This window comes from Somniosus microcephalus, chromosome 1 (assembly GCF_052327205.1).
Source record: "Somniosus microcephalus isolate GS21.2 chromosome 1, FLI_Smic_1.0, whole genome shotgun sequence".
Classification (NCBI taxonomy): Eukaryota; Metazoa; Chordata; class Chondrichthyes; order Squaliformes; family Somniosidae; genus Somniosus; species Somniosus microcephalus.
The window spans coordinates 426,427,375-426,450,190 of NC_140987.1; the positions used below are offsets into that span (position 1 = coordinate 426,427,375).

Genomic DNA, 22,816 nt, shown 5'->3' on the forward strand with positions numbered 1-22,816 from the left:
TTTTAAATGATTTGCCCGCTATTTTTAGACTGTGGCCCCTGGTTCTGTGCTCCCCGGCCATTGGAAACATTCTCTCTGAATTCAGCCTGTCCAGGCCTGCCATAATTTTATATGTTTCGATGAGATCCCCTCTCAATCTTCTAAACTCCAGTGAGTACAAGCCCAAACTATTTAATCTCTCTTCGTAGGTCATTCCCGCCATTCCAGGTATCAGCCTGGTGAATCGCCGTTGCACTCTTTCCATGGCAAGAACATCCTTCCGCAGATGGGGCGACCAAAACTGTACACAATACTCCAGATGCGGTCTCACCAGCACCTTGTACAGCTGTAGTAAGGTATCCCTATTCCTATACTCGAACCCCCTTGATATGAAGGCCAACATACCATTTGCCTTCTTAATCGCCTGTTGCACCTGCATGCTCTCCTTCAGTGACTGGTGCACAAGAACACCCAGGTCCCTCTGCACTTCCCCATCTCCCAATCTATTGCCATTTAGATAATAATCTACCCTCCTGTTTTTACCCCCAAAGTGGATAACCTCGCATTTATCCACATTATAGTGCATCTGCCACGTATCCGCCCATTCCCCCAACCTGTCCAAATCGCACTGTAGCCTCCTGACATCCTCATCAGAGCCCACCCCTCCTCCTAGTTTAGTGTCGTCAGCGAATTTGGAAATATTGCATCCAATTCCCTGATCCAGATCATTTATATATATATTGTGAACAGCTGGGGTCCCAGGACAGATCCTTGCGGCACCCCGCTGGTCACTGCCTGCCACTCCGAAAACGAGCCGTTTATTCCAACTCTCTGTTTTCTATCCGCCAGCCAGTTCTCTATCCACGTTAATACTTTGCCCCCAATCCCATGAGCCTTAATTTTGCATGATAATCTTTTGTGTGGAACCTTATCGAAGGCTTTCTGGAAGTCAAGGTACACCACATCCACTGGCTCTCCCCCATCTATTTTACCAGTTACTTCCTCAAAAAATTCCAGCAGATTAGTCAAACACGATTTACCCTTTGTAAATCCATGTTGACTCTGTCCGATCCTTTCCCCATTTGTCAAGTGCTCCGCTATTTTATCCTTAATAATGGACTCTAGCATTCTGCCCACAACCGATGTAAGGCTTACTGGTCTATAATTCCCTGCTTTCTCTCTACCCCCCTTTTTAAATATTGGGGTAACATTAGCTACCCTCCAATCCACGGGTACTGTTCCCGAGTCAATGGAGTTCCGGAAGATGATCCTTAGAGCATCTGCTATCTCCAGGGCCACCTCCTTAAGTACCCTAGGATGTAGTTTATCAGGCCCCGGGGATTTGTCGGCCTTCAGTCCCCTCAACTTACCCAACACCATATCCCTAGAGATACTAATTTCTGTCAGCTCCTCCCTCTCATTAGTCCCTATGTTTGCCGATATTCCTGGGAGGTTATTTGTGTCCTCCCTTGTGAATACAGAACCAAAGTATGAGTTTAATTGGTCTGCCATTTCCTTATTCTCCATTATATATTCTCCCGAATCGGACTGCAAGGGACCGACTTGGGATTTTACCAGTCTTTTCCTCCTGATATACCGATAAAAGCTTTTGCAGTCTGTCTTTATGTTTGCTGCAAGTTTACTTTCGTATTCTATTTTCCCCTTCCTGATTAATCCCTTTGTCCTCTTTTGCTGTATCCTGTACTGCCCCCAATCTTCCGGTCTGGTGCTTTTTTTTGCCAGTTGATATGCCCTTTTTTTTTATTTTATGCTGTCCCTAATTTCCCTCGTTATCCACGGTTGAGTCACCTTTTTAGGTTTATTTTTATGCCAAACCGGTATAAACATGTTCTGGAATTCTTCCATTCTATCTTTGAATGCTTGCCATTGTCTATCCACTGTCAATCCCCCCAGAAACACCACCCAATCAATCTTACCCAATTCCCGTCTCATACCCTCGTAATTCCCTTTATTTAAGTTCTGGACCTTAGTCTCTGATTCAATTTCCTCACTCTCCATCTCGACTGAGAGCTCGATCATATTATGATCACTCTGACCCAAGGGGCCTCGTACAAGAAGATTGCTGATAAGTCCCTTCTCATTGCACAATACCCAGTCTAAAATGGCCTGATCTCGAGTCGGCTCCTCGACATATTGGTCCAGATAACCGTCCCGAAAACATTCCAGGAATTCCTCCTCCTCAGAATTTTTACTAATTTGGGTAGTCCAATCAATATGTAAATTAAAGTCACCCATGATGACAGCTGTGCTCTTATCGCACGCTTCTCTAATTTCCCTTTTTATGCCTTCCCTCACCTCCATATTACTATTTGGAGGCCTATATATCACACCCACTAACGTTTTCCTCCCCTTGCTATTTCTCATTTCTACCCATACAGATTCCGTTTCATCCGAGTTAATATCCTTCCTTTCCATTGCATTAATCCCCTCCTTTACCAGCAATGCTACCCCACCTCCCCTACCTTTTTGCCGATCCTTCCTAAATATTGTATATCCCTGGATGTTAAGTTCCCAGCCTTGCCCACCCTGCAGCCACGTTTCTGTAATCCCAATCAAATCATACTTGTTTACCTCTATTTCCACAACTAATTCATCCACCTTGTTCCTAATGCTTCTAGCATTAAGATACAAAGCCTTCAGGCTTGCTTTTTTCACACTCTCATTATGAATTAGTTTGGCCCTTTGTGTTTCTCTCCTTTGCTTATTGCTTCTCACCTTTCTACCATCTATTTCTGACTTCATATGACTTCCCTCTTTTCCACTACCTAGGTTCCCATCCCCCTGCCAAATTAGTTTAAATCCTCCCGAACCGCCCTAGAAAATATTACCCCGAGGACATCGGCTCCCTCACAGTTCAGGTGTAGACCGTCCCCTTGGTACAGGTCACTCCTCCCCAAGAACTGGTTCCAATGCCTCAGGAATTTAAATCCCTCTCCCTTGCACCACTGCTCAAGCCACGTATTTAGCTTATCTATCTTACTCTCTCTAAACTTATTAGCTCGTGGCACTGGTAGCAATCCAGAGATTACTACCTTTTGAGGTCCTACTTTTCAATTTAGCTCCTAACTCCCTAAATTCAGCTTGTAGGACCTCCTCCCTCTTTTTACCTACATCGTTGGTACCTACATGTACCACGACAACTGGCTGATCCCCCTCCCCCTTCAGAATGCTCTGCACCCGCTCCGAGACATCCTTGACCCTTGCACCAGGGAGGCAACATACCATCTTGGAGTCTCGGTCTCGGCCACAGAAACTCCTATCTATCCCCCTTACAATTGAATCCCCTATCACTATAGCCCTATCCCTCTTTTTCCCGCCCTTCTGTGCAGCAGAGCCAGTCATGGTGCCCTGAACCTGGCTGCTGGTGCCTTCCCCTGATAAGTCATCTCCCCCAACAGTACCCAAAACGGTAAACCTGTTTTGGAGGGAGATGACCGCAGGTGACTCCTGCACTACCTTCCTGCCTTTACCCTGCCTTTTGGTCACCCATTTACTGTCTGAGCTAGCCTTTACCTGCGGTGTGACCAACTCACTGAATGTGCTATCCACAAGATCCTCAGCATCGCGTATGCTCCAGAGTGAGTCCATTCGCAGCTCCAGCGCCGCCATGCGGTCCGCTAGGAGCTGCAGCTGGACACACTTCCTGCACACATAGTTGTCAGGGACAGTGTCCCTGATTTCCCACATGGCACAGGAGGAGCATGGCACGGGTCCGAGCTGCCCTTCCATGACTTAACCCTTACAATACCCTTTTATTTACTACGATTTAGCTTAATTATTGAATTCTACTTAGAATAAGTTTGTGAGTAGTGAGTAGTACAAGAGGGAGACATTAGACTTGATGCTGTGTGATAACCAGGCTGGAGCAGGTTACAGGGAGAACACCTTGGAAACAGAAATCACAGTATGGTGGAGTTTACTGTCGTGCTTACGCTAGAGAAGGAGAGAATAATACTCAATTTTTGTAAATCAGATTTTGAAGGAATGAGGAGCAAGCAGAGGGGTTTAGCCTGGACCACACTTTTAGAAGGGAGGAGCACAGAGGCAAAGTGGATCATTTTTGGGAATGCACTATTGTCAATACAAAGCCACTGTATATCACTTGGTAAGACGTGCAGTAGTGAAAAAAGACCAATGATGAGCAACATGTAATTACAGTAGGGTGTAAGGGCAAAAAAGGTGCTTTCATAAATTGAAAACCATATGTAGACCAGGGGACAGGAATGCGTGTAAGATTAGGGAGGCTAATAAAGTGGTCAAGAGATCCAAAAAGTTAATGATCAGGATAGCTATAAACATAAGCCATCATGTGAGAGGCATTTAGAAATATATTCATAGCAAAAGGCTGTAAGGCCTCTGAAAGACTTCAAAGGGGACATTATATCAAGTGACTAAGGATTAGCAAGTATTCTAAATAAATTCTTTGTGCCTATGTGCATGGAGAAACATCAGACCACCTCCCTTAAGTTGAGGTAGAATCTCTAGGCCAGAATGATAACATAAGAAATAGGAGCCGGAATAGGCCATACGGTCCCTCGAGCATGCTCCACCATTCAATATGATCATAGCTGATCTTCAACCTCAACTCCACTTTCCTGGCCAATCCCAATATCCCATGATGATGAGAAAAATATCTAGGTAATGAAGTTGGGATTATCCTTCTAGGGATTCCACTTCAGGCACCTCGCACTCAATTAACAGTGGTGACGAACAAGTAGCTATCAGATGGTGAGGGTCTCGTCTTCAAGATGAATGAGTGCAAGGGAATTGGATGTTCATACAGTCTGCATAAAATTTCAGGCCATGTGCTGCCAGTGCAGTATTTTCTGTCTTTTATTCAGGGAAAAGTTATTTGCATTGGGCCTTGGTAGTCTGTTATATCAACAAGAGGTGGAGGAAGAACTCATTCCCATGTACTATGGGTTGCAATATGACTGGCACTATGGTCCCTGATCCAAGGAACAGCTTTCTTGGCTCATCATCTGGCAGGAGTCAAAAACACTACGATGTATTCCCTTCATTGCTTTACTGTCAATCCATACTAGTGGGAAAATGCTAGAGTCCATTATAAAAGATATAATAACAGAGCACTTGGAAAACAGTGACAGGATCGGACAAAGTCAACATGGATTTACAAAAGGTAAATCATGCTTGACTAATCTACTGGAATTTTTTGAGGATGTAACTGGTAGAATGGATAAGGGAGAACCAGTGGATGTGGTGTATTTGGACTTTCAGAAGGCTTTCGATAAGGTCCCGCATAAGAGATTAGCATGCAAAGTTAAAGCACATGGGATTGGGGGTAAGGTACTGTCTTGGATAGAGAACTGGTTGGCAGACAGGAAGCAAAGAATTCGAATAAACTTTTTTTCCCGAGTGGCAGGCAGTGACTAGTGGGGTACCGCAGGGATCGGTGCTAGGACCCCAGCTATTCAGAATATATATAAATGATCTAGACGAGGGAACTAGATGTAATATCTCCAAGTTTGCAGACGACACAAAGCTGGAGGATGCAGAGAAACTCCAGTATGATTTGGACAGGTTGGATGATTGGGCAGATGCATGGCAGATGCAGTATAATGTGGATAAATGCGAGGTTCAGTGGCAAAAACAGGAAGACAGATTATTATCTGAACAGCAATAGATTGGGAAAAGGGGAAGTGCAACGAGACCTGGGTGTCCTTGTGCACCAGAAGGTAAGCATCCAGATGCAGCACGCGGTTAAGAAGGCAAATGGTATGTTGGCCTTCATAGCGAGAGAATTCGCGTACAGGAGCAAGGATGTCTTGCAGTTGTACAGGGCCTTGGTGAGACCACACCTTGAGTATTGTGTGCAGTTTTGGCCACCTTATCTGAGGAAGGATGTTCTTGCCATGGAGAGAGTGCAGCGAAGATTCACCAGACTGATACCTGGGATGGCAGGAATGACATATGAGGAGAGATTGGGTCGATTAGGCTTATATTCACTAGAGTTTAGAAGAATGAGGGGCTCTCATTGAAACTTACAAAATTCTAACAGGACTAGACAGAAGGATGTTCCCGATGGCGAGGGAGTCCAGAACCAGGGGTCACAGGCTAAGTATAAGGAGTAAGCCATTTAGAACTGATGAGGCATTTCTTCACCCAGAGTGTGGTGAACCTGTGGAATTCTCTACCACACAAGGCAGTTGAGGCCAATTCATTAAATATATTCAAGAAGGAGTTAGATATATTTCTTGAGGCTAAAGGGATCAAGGGATATGGGGAGAAAGCAGGGACAGGGTACTGAATTTGGATGATCAGCCATGATCTCATTAAATGGCGGAACAGGCTCGAGGGGCCGAATGGCCTACTCCTGTTCCTATCTTCTATATGGAAGTATCCTCTAGTGACTTTTTTGCAACTGGAGATGGTCAGAGATCAAGCATTTTACAGCCTAGAGAATCATCAGCTTCTTTCGTTTTGCTTCAGGATAAGGGGGAGAAGACCGCCTCCTTTTCCTGGACTTGTAGTTGTCAATGCATTTCTTCCTTTTCTCCTGATTCCATAAGTGCAGCAGAAATTGCATGCGCACTAGGTATAACTGTCAGCCAGTTCTGGTGACACTGGCACAGGATGAGTGTGAGAGCAAGGCCCACCTGAAGGGTAAAAGAACAGTGATGATCCAATTCTGCATCTAGAGTTGGAATATTTTTCATTTAACAGCATGATTATTGAATGGCATTGGTTTCTAGACCAAGATCTTTATTCATCAGTAGTTGAGACCTACTTGGTTCCAGGAAAATTTCCAGTGTGAATTTCTGATTTTAAGTAGTGCAAGTTTGTGAAATGATAATGGATTAAGTTTATACCCCTACTACAGGTGAGGTCCATTATATTTTAGAATGCCTGCATTGACTGAACTCTATTAAGTATGGTTCCGTTTGAGCACTTATAGCAGTCATGAGACTTTCACATGCCACTAGCTTCGGATCTGATGGATTCTTATTTCTTCAGGTCTTGGTTTATGTGAGCTGTAAGGATATTGCATCCAAATGGACCTCTTAATTCCTACCTGGGACCTTAATGTAGACTTTAATGTAAATAAGCTGATAGACCCTCTTTGAACGTATGATTTCAACTGCTGGAAGGCAGCAGTAGTTTCAGTTTACAGTATTGAGCTGCAAGCTTTGGTTATAGATCAATTTGGCATGGGTATATATTGATTGAACTCACCAGGATTTCTCTCCATGGTAGACTCTGTTCATTTGGGTCAGGAGATTGTTGTACCCTTTTTATCCACCTCCATTTAAGTTGGATAACTGTAGGTGCATGCAGAGCGCTTTGTTTTTATGTTCAACAAACTTCAGCAAGTCCCAGTAGTTGTCATGTGGAGAGCAGACCCTGGGTAACTATAAAACAGAACATAGCGAATTGGTTAGTAGTATGATGATCTTTGATGCTATTTAGCCAGTAAATGGCCCTTCTTCTTCTTAGAGTTCCACTTAAGGGCCATTCTGTCTTTCCATAGCTACTTTCTGGGTTTCTCTTCAGTTTCCAGAAATCAGTCTGTAAAGTAGCTATGTGATGTGCCTCTTGTAAGTTTGCCAGGCATTTCATTTAAATTTAGCCAACACCTAGGAAAATATTTACAACAGATCTGTTTTGGTAGCAGGGGTTGTGTGGTAGTTGTTTCATTTGGGGAGTTCTTAAGGAAATCACTTTTAGACTAGTGTAGGTTTAAAAAAAAAAAGAAAGCTATTGTGCAGGCCCTGAGCCTTTGTACGTGGCACATGCAGGGAAACAAATGGGTGTAGTCCCCATGACTGAGATGACAAAGTGATTGGATACGATTCTATATGAGGGCTGCTATAATTTAAAGAATGGCGAGACTCTGCAAGATACGTAACCTTTTGTGTTTCCTTTCATACTATATGTGCAGAAATCTGTTCTAAAAGTTTGTGTGTAGGTGTTTTAACTCTGGTCTGATTAAATGGCATTGCACTGCTTGGTATTTGTCTATAATTCTACACCAATCTGTCTTTGGACTTTACTTTTTAACGCTTCAACTTGTAGTAAAAAATTAAATGTGCTGATACAATACAGACTGCCTCGAAAGATGAGTGCCAAGAAATACAATTCTTGGATCAGAATTCATGTATACAAAACTAGGGTTGCAAAATTCTGGGAATTTTTAAAAGAGGAAACTTTCCATGGGAATTTTTGGGAATTTATGGGAATTTTGAGTTTTTTTGCACACTGATGGTTTTTGTCTCTGACCCTTATATTATCTTTGTCATCAAAATAGACGTACTGTTCCATACAAATAAAAACAGGCTTTCAAAACTTTATTGAACCCCCACAAAAAAGACCCATCTAAAATAAAATAAAAAGAGCGTCAGCTTATTTAGCCTGTAATTTGTCCTTATTTTGTCCCTTTGAGTCTTCTACTCATGAGTCTTCTACTCCTCATTGCTCCTCCTGATTCTCTGACTCTGGCTCTGACGTGTCCATTTCCTTCTCTGTGTCAGTGTCTAGCTGTGTGGTGGACACTTCTGTATCTGGCTCAATAAGTTGTAGTTCGCCCGGATAGCCACCAGATTCTCCACTCTCTTGTTAGTCAGCCTGTTGCGCACCTTTGTATGCGTATTCCCAAAAAGTGACCAGTTTCGTTCAGAGGCCGCTGATGAAGGTGGGATTTGGAGTATCACCGATGCAATAGGTGACGGGGCCTCAGATGCACAAAGTCCCTTCCACCAGGTATGTGCACTGATATGCTTGCATGATTCCCATATCCCATCCCATTCCAAAGACCTTGCTTGGTAGAGAACTTTGCCAGACTTCCCAGAACTTTGCCCACATCCAGATTGAGATGGTGTGAGAGGGTAGAAATCACACTGTAAGCGCTGTTGATCTGTTCTCCAGAAAGTATTGGTCTCCCAACATGCTTTGGGTCCAGCATGTATGCTGCAGCATGAATCGGCTTGACACAAAATTCTTGACGCGTCTGTATGAATTGAACAATTGCCTTCTCCTCTGCTTTGAGCAGCAGGGATGTGGGTAGGGCAATGCTGATTTGTTCTTTTAAATCAGTAAAAAGCCTGAGAACATCTGACAAGACAGCGTCATCTCCTTCAATCTGAGCAATTGCAGATGCTACTGGTGAGAGTAGTTTAAGGCTGCTAACCACTCTCTCCCAAAACACATCATCCAGCAGTATTTTCTTGATGGTGGTTTCCATATCCCCAGACTGGGATATTGCCATTTCTTGCAGCGACTCCTTACCCTCCAGAAGGCTGTTGTACATTATGACAACACCACCCCATCTAGTGTTGTTGGGCAGCTTCAGTGTGGTGTTCTTGTTCTTTGTCATTTGCTTGGAGTTGTAGGTTGCTGCAACTACCTGTTTTCCCCTGACATACTTAACAACTTGCTTGGCTCTCTTGTACAGTGCTTCCATGGTTCTCAAACCCATGATGTCCTTGAGGAGCAGGTTAAGCCCATGAGCTGCGCACCCAATAGACGTAATATGAGGGTAGGCCTCCTCCACTTGAGCCCAAGCAGCCTTCATATTCGCAGCATTGTCAGTAACTACTGCAAAGACCTTTTGTGATCCAAGATCGTTGATGACCGCTTTCAGCTCATCAGCAATGTATGTGCCTGTGTGTCTGTTGTCCTTCGTGTCTGTGCTCTTGAAGAACACTGGGAGAGGAGTGGAGACGATGTAGTTTATGATGCCCTCCCCTCGTACATTTGACCACCCATCTGAGATAACTGCAACACAGTCTGCCATCGCTATTGTTTCTTTGAGCTTTCCTTGGACTCTGTTATACTCAGCCTCCAGCAAATAAGTAGACAAAGCATGTCTGGTGGGAGGACAGTATGCAGGGCGAATAACATTGAAAAATCTCTTCCAGTACACATTGGCTGTGAGCATGCGGGGTGAGCCTGTTGCATATACAGCTCGAGCAAGGCATTCATCTGCACTCTTCTGGCTATGGTTATCCATTGTATCAAAGAACCTTCCAAGTGGGCCAGGAGTTGCTGATGATAAGGAGCCTGATGCTGAATGAGAACCATCATCTTCTTGAATGGAAGCAGAGGAACTCTGGGCTGACTGCTGTGAGCTTTGAGTGAAGTTGTTGCATTTGGATAAATGCTGCTGCATCTTTGTGGCATTCTTTACATATGGCTTTCTACAGTGTTTGCACATGTACACAGTCTTTCCATCTTTAATGCCTAGGGTAAAATGCTTCCACACATCCGACGGTAAACGTGGCATTGTTCTATGCAGAGAAATAAAGGGCATTCATCTCTGTGTCGAACTGCGGTCGATCAGCACGATTGCAACAGGGTGAGTACATTTTTGCTGATGCTCCATGTGATGGAAGCATGACCTGTACACACACGACGCTACATCACCAATAGTGTATTATTTTGTATATTTTAAATTGAAGGACAACAGAGTTCAACAAGTAACTGGTTTATTTGGTATAAAGTCTGATTTACTTACTGCATCATCACATCAGCAGAAAACAAAATGACTTCCCTCAGGACCCCTAACCTGGATCTTAAAAAAACTATAGCAGTCTTACAGATGCCTGCAGGCCAATCACGATTCGATAAGCAAATATTACAAATAGAGGGAGCTAATCGCTCATCCACTCATCCAACCAATCAGGACACATTTGTTCACAGTCACACACAAAACTTGTAATTATTAAAACAAGCCAAGTAAGAAGATAAACATATATTGATTAAGAAATTCCTTAATAATTAAGATTCCATCTCTGTTAGTAATTTTAAGAGAGGACCTGTGGGGGAAAAAAAAAAGAAAGAAATATAAAAAAAACAATATTATGCTAGCATGTGCTTTTTTGGGCAAAATTCCCAAGCTAAACTTCCCGTGGAAAATTTCCGGAAATTTACCAGAAACTTTCCACCCCTTTGCAACCCTATACAAAACACATGCTTGCAAATCAATGTAATAAAAGCAAAATGATTATACTTTTAATATGCTCCTATATTTAAGTTGAATTCAGATAGTTCTAAAACTTAGAATTTTATGTTTTGGATAGGAATTCTATATACTGTAGCGAGAAGTGATTTTGATTGAAATTTGTGGTTGGATCTAGGGTAGATGGCTATACCTATGCCTTTCAGCATGTTATGTTAATATAAAATTGATCTGAAATCCACCTCATGATATAAATGGTTGCAGAGTAGACAAATAAAACTTCCTCAAGTCTCTGAAATATATCAATGAAGTAAATTGAATTTTCTATCATGTTCAAACAAAAGAGACTAATGGATACCTGGAAGCAAAGTTCTAATGGTTTCACTCTGGTTCTTACAAGAATTTATTTCACGATTTCAGTTTTTGTGTTGGTAATTCTGTGCTCACGAATGATGTGTCACTTATTGTCATTTTCTAAACCAGTTGATTGACTCAGTCTGTTATGTGTAATACTAATAGTCTGCAGTGCATACACTGGTTCTATTGGGAACACAACCCGATTTTGTTTTTCACTATTTCCCTCCCATTCCCCAAAAGGTATAAAGTGAGCAAATCAAAGTTTAGAGGTTTGATTCCTAATCTGTACTGAGTTGACTGATCTTGGCTGTAGTCCTATTATGGTTGGCCATAGCCCTATAATTGGCCTCAGCATTCTTGAGCAGGGAAAAGGAAATATTAGCATGGGATTCCACTCCTGATAATTTGTCATTCCTGGTGCAAAGCAAGGGTCTGTGAGGTAAGTAGCGGGCTTAGCTGTAATGCCACCACAAATGAATAGCTTGTTGCCACTTACTGTGTTCAGATAAAACATAGCCACTAGATGCAGCCTGAGTCATGACCAACAGATAGAGAAACTGAAGGCATGGTTGTTTTGCTGCATAAAATCCATTCTAGCAACTAATTCCTGTATTACAAAGAAACTTTTTTTTTAGATGAAGTCATTCCCGTGGGTGTCAAGAGCTGGCTGTCGAGCTGTTTGGGACATCAATTTAGTATAATGGGAATGACTCAAGCAGAATAAAGTGGTACATCCACTTTATTGGGCAAGTCTCTGGGAACCAATTTCCCTTAATGCATTCCTACCGACTGATGTGGCTTAATGGGTTGGCAAATTCCTGTCCCTCCGTTGGGCAGGATGACTAATACTGAATTTTGGTAACATTTTGATTTTTTTCTCAGCTCTGTGAATCAGTAGAACAACTGAGTGAAATGCTTGAAGGCTGGATAGATTGGTGACATGGGGAGGTACCCAAAGAGAAATCGATTTTTGTTTTTGTTTGCATGCCTCCCCAAGTCACTGATCCCTCCAGCCTACGAGCATTTCATTCCAATGTAGAACTTCACAGTATAGAAAAATCAGTGTTATCACGACTGAGCTCTGTTTTACACCAGTGGAGGGTCTTGGTTCCACAAAATATTCATAGTTTGAGGGAGATGGCTAAGTTGGGAAGACGTGCAAACACAAGTTGGCCTAGAAATTCAGTATAGCCACTTTCGGGGCGGTAAAGTCGGGCGGCCGCTAAAGTTTGCGCTCGGCGCAAAGTCGAGCCCCCTTCGCCGATATTCAGTCGCATCGCCCTAAGAGGTTGCTGCTGCGCTAAAACAGGCGATGCACGACTATCATTAGGCGCTAAGCCGGCGGCCCGGGGCACTAACACCGGAAGTTGGGCGCAGGGCAGGTGCGGCGAGCTGCTGATTGACGGCAGACACTCTGGCTCCGGTGAGCTCTTAAAGGGGGAGGGTGGATTTGTTTTTTTGAAAGGCTGAGACTGGTGTATTTGTGTTTTTGGTACCGGCACACCAATCCTCCTCCTCCTCCTCCTCCTCCCAAATCTAACTTTGTCTCTCACACAAAGAAGGAGTGTTGCAAAACGGCTGCCTTTTCTACTGCAGGAGTGCCCTTTAATTTGCGCTCCCCGCGGCCCGCATCGGCTGAGCACCGTTCGACTCAACAGTCGCTAGGGCCGCCAGGCGCACAATGGGCCGGCGCGACTGAAGATCCGGTTGGGGGCGCACAAAGGGCGTTGCACGAGGAAATGACGTCATGATCTGCGCGCGCAGCTGAGCGTGCGCAAAGACTTTGCGCCAGCGCTAAATGTCTGCTGAAGTTGGGTCGAGGCGCAGATCGCGCTGCGCCCGGGCGCTAAGCGCCTAGCGCTCGACATCTACTCCTCCTAAGGCGCTAACGGCTGACGCAACCAACTGAATTTCTAGCCCGTTGTGTTCTGACTTCTGTTGAGTGAATCTGAGTATCAAAATTAAACAGTTTCAGCTTTTTTGTGAAATGGGCGCTTTGCTTTGGCATTTGTAGCTTGTATTTGAACAGACCTCATGCCCTCCCGTCATTTGAAATGGCATTGCAGCAGTTTTTACTTATCTACAATGTAGAGGTTTTGTGTAATTTAACCATTGTGTACTTTGTATTCTGCCTTTTAAGTGTTGACACAAACACTAAATGGCTATAGTAATATCTATACTGTGTCATTTTCCTTTCCAGCTGCAGAATGACACCGGAGTTGTGTAATTAATTTGTAGTGTTGAATTCACACTAGTTCTTGGTCCTCGATGTAATTTTGGTGCAACTTTTAACAATCCTTAGCATTGTTTCCTTTTACTGAGTTGAAATAGTTACACACAGGATGATTATTGTAATCTGAGTAGAATAGATATGGATGTGATCAGGGATTCACCTTTTTAAACATCATCAAAACATTGGAGTTAAATTACAGCTTCACTGCTCACTTCCAGCCATCCACAAATAGAACTTGCCTTTTGTAACATTCTTCGTGGCCTCAGGGTTCCCCCAAACAACCAATGAATCGCTCTTGTGTAGTCACTGTTATGTAGACAAGTATGGCAGCCAATTTACACACAGCAAGTCCTACGAATAACAGTATAATAAATTATCAATTAATCTGTTATTGGTGGTGTTGGTTGAGGGATAAATGTTGGGACAACAAAAGTCCCCCTCGTCTTTTTCGAATGCTATCATTTGAACAGGAAGATCGGACCTTGGTTCAACATTTCATCCAAAAGCTGGCAGCTGTGATAATGTAGCACTCGCTCAGTACTGCACCAAAGAATCGGGCTAGATTATGTTCCAAGTCCTCGAGTGGACTTTGAGAACATAATCTAGCCCGATTCTTTGGTTGGCACTTCAATGTAATACTGAGGGTGCAGAGAAGAGCATCAAATTGCTTGTATGCAACTGGATACAATACTCGGAATAAATGGTAGATGGAATATAGAGCTAGTAATTGTTATCTTGGTATAAAGAATTTGAGGTAAGTATCTAAAGTACTAATCCTTACTTGCTTTTGTTTCAAAACCAAGCTTGTTTTTATTGGAATCTCCTTTCAAAGAACCCAGACCCTAGATGTAGGTCATTTTATCACCAATTTCAATAGTTCGACTCCATTGATGTGGAATGGGGGTAACTGAGCACAGTCTTGCTACATAAATATATATAATAGGGGTGCTTAACATATTGCCAATTGAAGTGCTTTTATGAAGCTTTTTTAAAATCTGTAATTAAAGAGCTTTTTCTGTTCTCTGCAGGTACCATAGTGAAAAGATGACACTGAGTTACTCAGAGTATCTAGCTCACCGCCAGCATCACCACTACCAGAATGGCATTGCACACCCTCTACCACCGTACAACCATTATTCCTGACAATGACTTGCATGACCAGTCACTTGATCTTTCAACGGACCTCTTCCCAGGGGACCCTTCCCCTTCCTGGTCTAGCTATCTCTATTACTGTACCATTTTATGATGATAGTTTCCGTTGCCATAATGACATGCAGCTGTTTAGTTGATGTCAATTTGGCAACGGGTGGTAACGCCTCATAATTATGAATCCATATATTTTCTTTCAGCATGCCCTTTTTAAAAATAATTTCCAATGAAATTGTCACATTTTGCTTTTGCATTCCCAAAATTTCTTAAATCTGTGGATGAATGGAAGGAGAGTTGAGATGAGGTGGGCTAGTCTAGTCTGAACTCGAAGTTGCAAGAACAGGGTCTTTCAAATAGTGTCTTTGTGTTCTTGGGCAGATATTGAACCTGCATTTCTTCAATGATCAGATAAACTTTCTTAAGTCAGTACACTACAAAGTAGTTTCAGATGCTATAAATGAGTTACAAATCGCAGCAGCATTGCTGCTTTTGATTTGTATAAAATCCCTTTATTGTATGGAACATTTTGGTATAAATGGAATTTTTAAAAAACTAAGTTTTTTGTTTTTAAAATGCAACCTTCAAAGAACAACAGAAAGATATAGTTTATAAAAAGGGCTATATTGAATTATTCAAGTATCATATGCCTATGTTAAGAGTGGTACTCAAATATGTACATGGAGGATTCCCATGACTGAGATGGTTCTCAAAACTTTCCACATTAGAATAGTTATTGGGTATACTTGTCAGATGGAAAGTAATCAAAAAGATGCCTCATACCCTTTAAGTAGTGTATATTATTATGTATATATGTGTATGCAGTTTTATTTTTTCCTTTGTGGGGAAAAAGTTTTTTCTTAATACATTATGGGACTGGGGACAGAATTGTCTATGAAGTCTCTTTTTTGCAAAAACTTACATGAAGTGGAAATAAATTTAGTGTAATTTGATTTATGGTTTAAAAGAATATGATAATGCAGATCAAGAGCACACAGCATTGTGATGGCATTTGTGTACATCCAGTCTCTACCCATTTGCTGTTTTATCCCAGGGATAAGGGGAAAGACTTGTTGGTATACATGTTTATTTTTTAAACTGCCTCAGAGACCACATATTCTGTGCTCGGTACTCCCTTTGGAGTAGGGCGCTGAGTTTTGAATTACTGAAGATAATGACCAGGTTCTGAATTTCTTTTCACAGACGGGTATACCCAATACATATATCTTTGAGTCATCACAAAACATCCTTGCAGTGTTGTATACCAGCCATTTGTTGAGTTTTAATTTGGCATTGGCAGTACAGCAGAATGGTAAACTTTTTTTAAAGAAATAATTAAATAGTTCCAGCTCAATTTCTGACTGATTTAGTATAGAAAGCAGTACAGATGTGGTTTTGCTTCTAGGAAAATCTAGCCAGGCTGCTGTGATTCTTTGGTTCTAGCACCTGTTTATATACATGTAACCTTTGAGTGGTAAAACAAATATAGTTTGTTAAACTATTTAGTTTATAGATGATTGACTGTAACAATTTTCTGTTTTCTATGTTTAGAACTCCAATATGATTGTTAATTATACTAGAAAAGGAGGAGTTAAGACACGGTGACTGGGCAAGCACGGTGCTATAACTCAGGAAACATTAACGCACAGTATTTTGTGCAACCTGAGGCTGCCAACACATTTGTGTAAAATTTATTTTGCTCAGACACTTATGGTCAGTGTTGGAAATTTAAATTAGCAAAGTTTATTATGACCTTGCAAATTTTCCGATTAACAGGAACTGTTTAGAAAACAGGAGATGATCTGATGTGGGTTATTTTGGATGTCTGTTGTCCGTTACCACAAATCTAGCACATACTGATTCCAGTGCAGTAAAATAGGTTAGAAATATGAAGTTTAACAACATGGTGTTACTTGCTGAGCTCTACTTTCATCTGTTTTTTTTTTAATGAATTTATATTGTATCAGGAAACAGAAGAGTGCAGGTGACTGACTAAATTAAGAAAGAGCTTAGATCAGGTGTACATGGGATTATTGTACAATTGATATTGAAGGACAAGTGTTTCTTTGTATTGGTTTGAAAGATCAGATTAAGCAGTTTTAGATTCTCTAGTCATGAAAGCACAATTGTTTGTTTTAAATTGGCGACAATACCTCTAGGATTTCCTCAAATCTATTATTTCATCGACTTACTGAATCTTTTTAAATTTGAGCTATGGATTTGGCTACCTAATTGTTTTAAGATTCTTGTAATTATACTCAAACAAAACTCATGCCATAGCTGATCTTGAGGCTCAAATATATAATTAATGTTGAAGACACTTTTTTAAAGTTTGGCTAATTATTGAGGATTGACTAAGTTTAGAAACCCTATAGTAAAAAATCTGTCTCGACAGCAATTTCAAGTGATGGATTGCTTTATTGGCTATGTTCAAACAGTCTGATTTTACATTTGATACCAATGTTGGAGAAAACCATCAATTGTGCTTTTGGAATATCCTCAATGAGTAGATGAAATAGAGATAAGGGTACAGTCTTTAGACTTGGTAAGACTTTCAGACAGTGAAAACGGTTTTTGTCTCCTTCCTGTGAAGGCCAGTTCAGTGTGTGAAGTTGCCGCTTAAGATGACTCCTTCCATTATTCACATTGAGTTGTGCATCCACAGTAATTGTCCAAAAGAAATGATTTATATTTCACTTGTGTTGCCTTAATTTTGACACAAATAGCACAAACTGAACAATCTTGTTGGCTGCCAAGTGGAACTTAGTTTACTGAATTTCTCTGAACATCATGTCCATCATCTCGGCATGCTCATCCTTTCCCTGAGCTCACCGCTAGTGGGGGGAGAAAAATGGTGCTATACGACTCTGAATGGGTCACGTGACTGGTCATGCTGACTCCGAGATCACATCGGAATAATCTTGATATATGCAGATATTATACAAAACTTTACTACCAGTGTAATAATGATGAAAACAAATAAATAAAATCCTGCAGCCTTGCAAGGACGAGGTCAGCAATACTTCCCTGCATGGCGTGGTGGAACGGGACATATCTCGTCGTGTGTAGCTATAGGAGCATGACAGTGTGTCCATGCTGGTCATTTTTTTCCTTTGAGAAAAATAGTTAAACTGAAGCATTAGATATTTAATATTTTTTATGGGGCTGTTACATTACCTGCCACCTCTTGAACATGTTCAATTTTTATATACTGTTGTGCAGTAGAGGTTACATCACATTGTCGTTCAGACCGAACCAAAGATGCCTCCAGCCATGATCTAATGCTGCTGTGAATTAAGCCTGCTTTCCAGTCCTTCAAGGCTACTGCAGGAGGTTTTAACAATTTGTTTTTTATTTTTGTACAATTTCTAACTGGTTTTGCTAGTAGCATTGATTCAATTAAGTTTAATTTGAAGATTCTCATTGAGCACTGTTGAACATTATGACTGGTAACTTTGCCATGCAGTGGCTGTATCGAAGAAGCCCCCTAGTGTGCCTCTCAGACCTAAGGGTTTCTTTAATCTGTATCTTAGAGACCAGCAGGAAATCTTTATACAAAGATGTGTTTAATTATTTTTACCATTGTTGTTTGAACTCTTGTTTCTTAATTTTACTCTAGACCCAGTAACTGCACTGGTTGTCAATCGCACTGAGAGAGCGAGAGAGTTGTGTTTCAAACTTTTGTAACAACACATGTATGACGGTTTTTGTACATTGAAGTCGATTCTTTTCAGAATTTTTTGGATCTAGTTTCTAAGTTATTTTAGTGTTTTTTTTTATATGTTTAAAGATGAAATGAGTTAACACTGTCACCAGCAGACTGATTTACCTACTGATGCTACAGTGATGCTGGGTTGATGGCTACCTGGTGTAGCCTGTGCCCAAAAAAATGTTTTCCTTGTTAGTAACTGTTGAATAATGGCACCACAGTATATGTGAAGAACCCCCTTCCATTATGACTAGATCCTCCTTCCACATTTAAAATTTTACAATTACTATTAGTGTGATGATTGTTGAAATGGGCATTTATAGTATGGTCGTAAGTCAAAAATGTGTAGGGGGGGGACTTTATAATAAATGATCAGTGGGTCTGTGAGACATGGATTGTGGAACGATGTAGTAGTTTAACACTATTGTTACATTTTAAAGCATTTACCCAATAAAATATTAAGATTAATACTTAATTGGTCTCTATGTTGGTACACAGGATGAAATGAGTGTTTCATGTGCCTATGTATATTATACTAGTTATGAACAGATTCAAGAAAAATCTCACAATGGCTAAATATTGTGGATTTAGTGGGTTAGAAATGCAATTTGTTTGATGGAATGGACTTTATTTTTAAATGTTGTACAATAGGTGACGGTGGAGGTAGCAGGCACTGAAAGTATTTCCACTCGAGTTGGGAGAGATACCACTTCACAAAGTATGAACAGTACCAGTGGTTCTAAATGGACTTCCAGCAAAGGGAGTCGACCTACAATCAGAACAACGTGAATTCCAGAATCTGCAGAAATCTACAATGAATTTTTCTAAACTCTTAGATTATTGGAGGGGGGGAAATCTATAAGGATATTTAGTGAAATATGTGGGGCATTTTCCCCACAATGTTTTTTATCAATAAAATGCCAATAAAAGCACATGTAAGTGTTGAAACAAATGACTCCTTTTATTTGAACAGTTACACAAGCTAGTAAATTTACATGTATTCATTCAAAACCTTTTCCAGAAACCCACACTGCCTCCAAAAATATATTCACACCTTCAGTACCACTGTATTGATTTCTGGTGGGATATAGTTCAATTGATCAGTTCTCTCTCATTTTTGAGTGTTGAGATTGTGGGCTTCTGTTTGTGGGATGCATTACAGCTGAGGCCTGCTCTGCCCTGCCATTGTCTTGTATCAGCGTGCACTTTTCAATTAGGGATCATTGGATATTGATCAAGAGAAGTAAATCTCTGATTCCCCCCCCCCCCCCCCCCAACTAGCCTGGGCATACCAAAACTGGTATTGTTCAGACTAAGATCAGGTAACAAATCTAACCAGGGATCACAGCTGGGACCTTCTGGTGTTGACCTTTCAAAAAGTAAATGAAACCACACTCTCAACAAATAAAGTCAGCTGCAATGATGAGTCTTGGTTGAGCATAGGCTTTTTATTAGTTCTGCCATCTATTTGAGGTAGAGGTTTTGGAAGTGTGATTTGGCGTGGCTGCTGCTTCAATTATTTAGATCCAAGTCAAATATACTGCTGCATTATGCTTTTAACAAAGCGGCAGACAAGCCATAAGTTTGAGAATACAAACATTGTATTTTTTACTTTAATTTCCCAGCGCCACTGCACCTTTTTAATAAAATGTGGTATTTTTGTGCATCTTAATATATTTTGTAAGTTCTCATGTAAATGAATTACTTTTAGAAGCAACATAGTACTCATGTACTACTTACTCCTCCATCAAAACTGACCTATCAAATTTTCATTGCCCTTTTGATGATGCTTCCTCGCAGTCCAAAAAGTAAATGTAAATATTGAAGTTATACCAGAATGTTAAATTACAATAACCTTACCTATAAAATTAACCATCGATGATTAGAAACCCTTCTTAAGTATAGGTGTGCCCTTCCTCCGACGCTTGGATCTGAAAGCTCAATCTGAGTAGCCACAGGCGTGTTAGTCACTGGCACTAATTTTAGTAGAAAACGCTTTACACTACAGGTAAGATTTAACACACCTGCCACCATTCAGTGTGGAACTCTGCAGTCTCTTTCACCAGTGAATTTCTCATAACTGCCTATCGTAGTGGAGCTGCTAGGCTTTTGTTCAGTTATGAGTAGTACATCGACTTTGTCAGTGATTGCTTGGAATGTTGACTCATACAATGACGAGTGGTAGACCCACCCCTGACAATGACACTTTCAAATTCCCAACTGACGAGTCATTGCCCCTGTATTTGACACAACATTTCTGCAGCTACTGATCTGCTCAATCATACCCTCAACTCCACCTTTGCCCTTATCCTTTAAAATGATTACTCTCTCACCGTAGTTGTTCTCCCCCCCTCTCTGTTCCATTAAGTCCAAAGGACGCAGAATGATCCATTTACGGCGGGCAATTGGTTTAGCCATTCATCACCAGATCTGACTGGATCACAAAGCACCATCCGGTCCCCTCTTCTGCCAAAACTGCTCACTATTCCAGGATGATCCTGGGATGCAAAGATAACCCTTGGCTTCTCTTTACAAATCCCTCTCCCCTATTCCCCTCCAACAAGTGCATGGAGCTCATGGATGATTTTGCCACTTAAGATTGAGACTATCTGTTCAGCTGCCTCTGCCACTTCCCTCCCCCCAGCTCACCTGCCCTAGCCCTGAACCCACATCCTTCTCTAGTTTCTCTCCTAGCTCCCCTTGTGCTCTCTAAGCTTATCTTGTCTATGAAACCCACTTCCTGCTCCCTCGACCTGATTCCCACCAAATTGCTGACCACCTAAATTCTCTTCCTGGCCCCCATGTTGGTTGATATTAACGGTTCCCTCTCCTCCGGTATTGTCCACCTTCCCATCAAATCTGTCATCACCCGCCTCTGCAAAAAAATTCACCCTTGACCCTTCTGTCTTGACCCCAAACTACTGGCTCATCTCCAACCTTCCTTTCCTCTCAAGTCCTTGAATATGTTGTTGCATTCAAATCCATGTCTATCTTTCCTGCAGTTCCAGTTTGAACCTCCCAAACAGGTTTCCACCTGTGCACACCATCCTCCTCCAATGCCTCTCCTCCATTGCCCAGCTACGTGGGACTACCCTCACCTGGTTCTATTCTTACCGAGTCACAGCCAGAGACACCTGCAATGGCTTCTCTTCCTGCTCCTGCACTGTTAACCTCTGGATTCCCCCAAGGATCTATCCTTGACCCCTCCTATTTCTCATCTATATGCTGGCCCCTCGGCGACATCATCCGTAAACACGTCAGGTTCCACATGTACAGTGACAACACCCTCACCACCATCGCTCATTGATTTGCAACGCTGCTTGTCTGGCGTCCAGTATTTGGATGAGCAAAAATTTCCTCCAATTAAATATTGCGAAGAATGAAGCCACAGACTCCATTCCATAGCTACCGACTCCATCCCTCTCCCTGCCCACTGTCTGAGACTGAACTAGACTATTTGCAACCTTGCATCTTATTTGACCCTGAGCTGAGCTTCCGACCACATATCTAGAGGCATAGGAGGGCACCTCAGTCCCACGAATGCACAAACTGCCATGTGGAAAATCCAGAAAGCTTCCTGTGTCCTGGACAACCACATATGCAGGAAGTATCGTCGGCTGGAGGAGCTCGAGCTCTGGGTTTCGGAGCTTGAGCAGTAGCTAGTGTCACTGCGGTGCATCCATGAGCCTGAGAGCTACGGGAATAGCACATTTCAGGAGGTGGTCACCCCGTAGTGGAAGAGTGAGGGAATGGGTGACCGTCAGACGAGGAGGACCAGGCAGGTAGTGCAGGAGTCCCTTGAGTGCATCTCGCTCTCCAACCAGTGTACTGGTGAGGGCGATGGTTCCTCTGGGGAGTACAGCCAGGAGAAGAGGAAGATCGGGAAGGCAATAGTGGTAGGGGATTCGATAGTTAGGGGAACACCAGCATTTCTGTGGCTGCAGATGTGATTCCAGGATGGTATGTTGCTTTCCTAGTGCCAGGGTCAAAGATGTTACTGAGCGGCTGCATAATATTCTGAGCAGGGAGGGTGAACAGCCAGTGGTTGTGGTCCATATTGGCACCAATGACGGGTAGAAAAAGGGATGAGGTCCTGCAGGCAGATCTTAGGGAGCTAGGAAAGAGATTAAAAAGCAGGATCTCCAAGGTAGTAATCTCCGGATTACTCCCTGTGCCATGAGCTAGTGCATATAGAAATAAGAGGATAGAGCAGATGAATGCATGGCTGGAGAGATGGTGCAAGAGGGAGGGCTTCAGATTCCTGGGACATTGAGACCAGTTCTGGGGGAGGTGGGACCAGTATAGGTTGCACCTCAACAGAGCTGGAACTATTGTCCTCGCGGTGGGGGGGGTAGTTGCTAATGCTGTTGGAGATAGGTTTAAACTAATTTGGCAGGGGGTGGGCACCAGGATGTAGCATTAGAAAGGAGAAATAAAGTGCACAAAGGACGGGGAG

General features: G+C 42.1%; 1 protein-coding gene across 3 annotated transcripts in view; it reads left to right on the top strand.

Moving 5' to 3' along the window:
* LOC147125259 (nuclear protein AMMECR1-like) overlaps positions 1-19,292 on the top strand; it is a 186,647-nt gene extending 167,355 nt beyond the window's left edge. For 2 of the 3 annotated variants that reach the window (XM_086000123.1, XM_086000104.1), the window contains one exon: positions 14,534-19,292. In XM_086000123.1, the coding sequence (XP_085856249.1) occupies positions 14,534-14,648 (115 nt within the window). In that variant the 3' untranslated portion in view covers positions 14,649-19,292. The remainder of the gene's footprint in view (positions 1-14,533) is intronic. The other variant, XM_086000133.1, reaches the window with a different exon arrangement.
* The last annotated feature ends 3,524 nt before the right edge of the window (positions 19,293-22,816 follow it).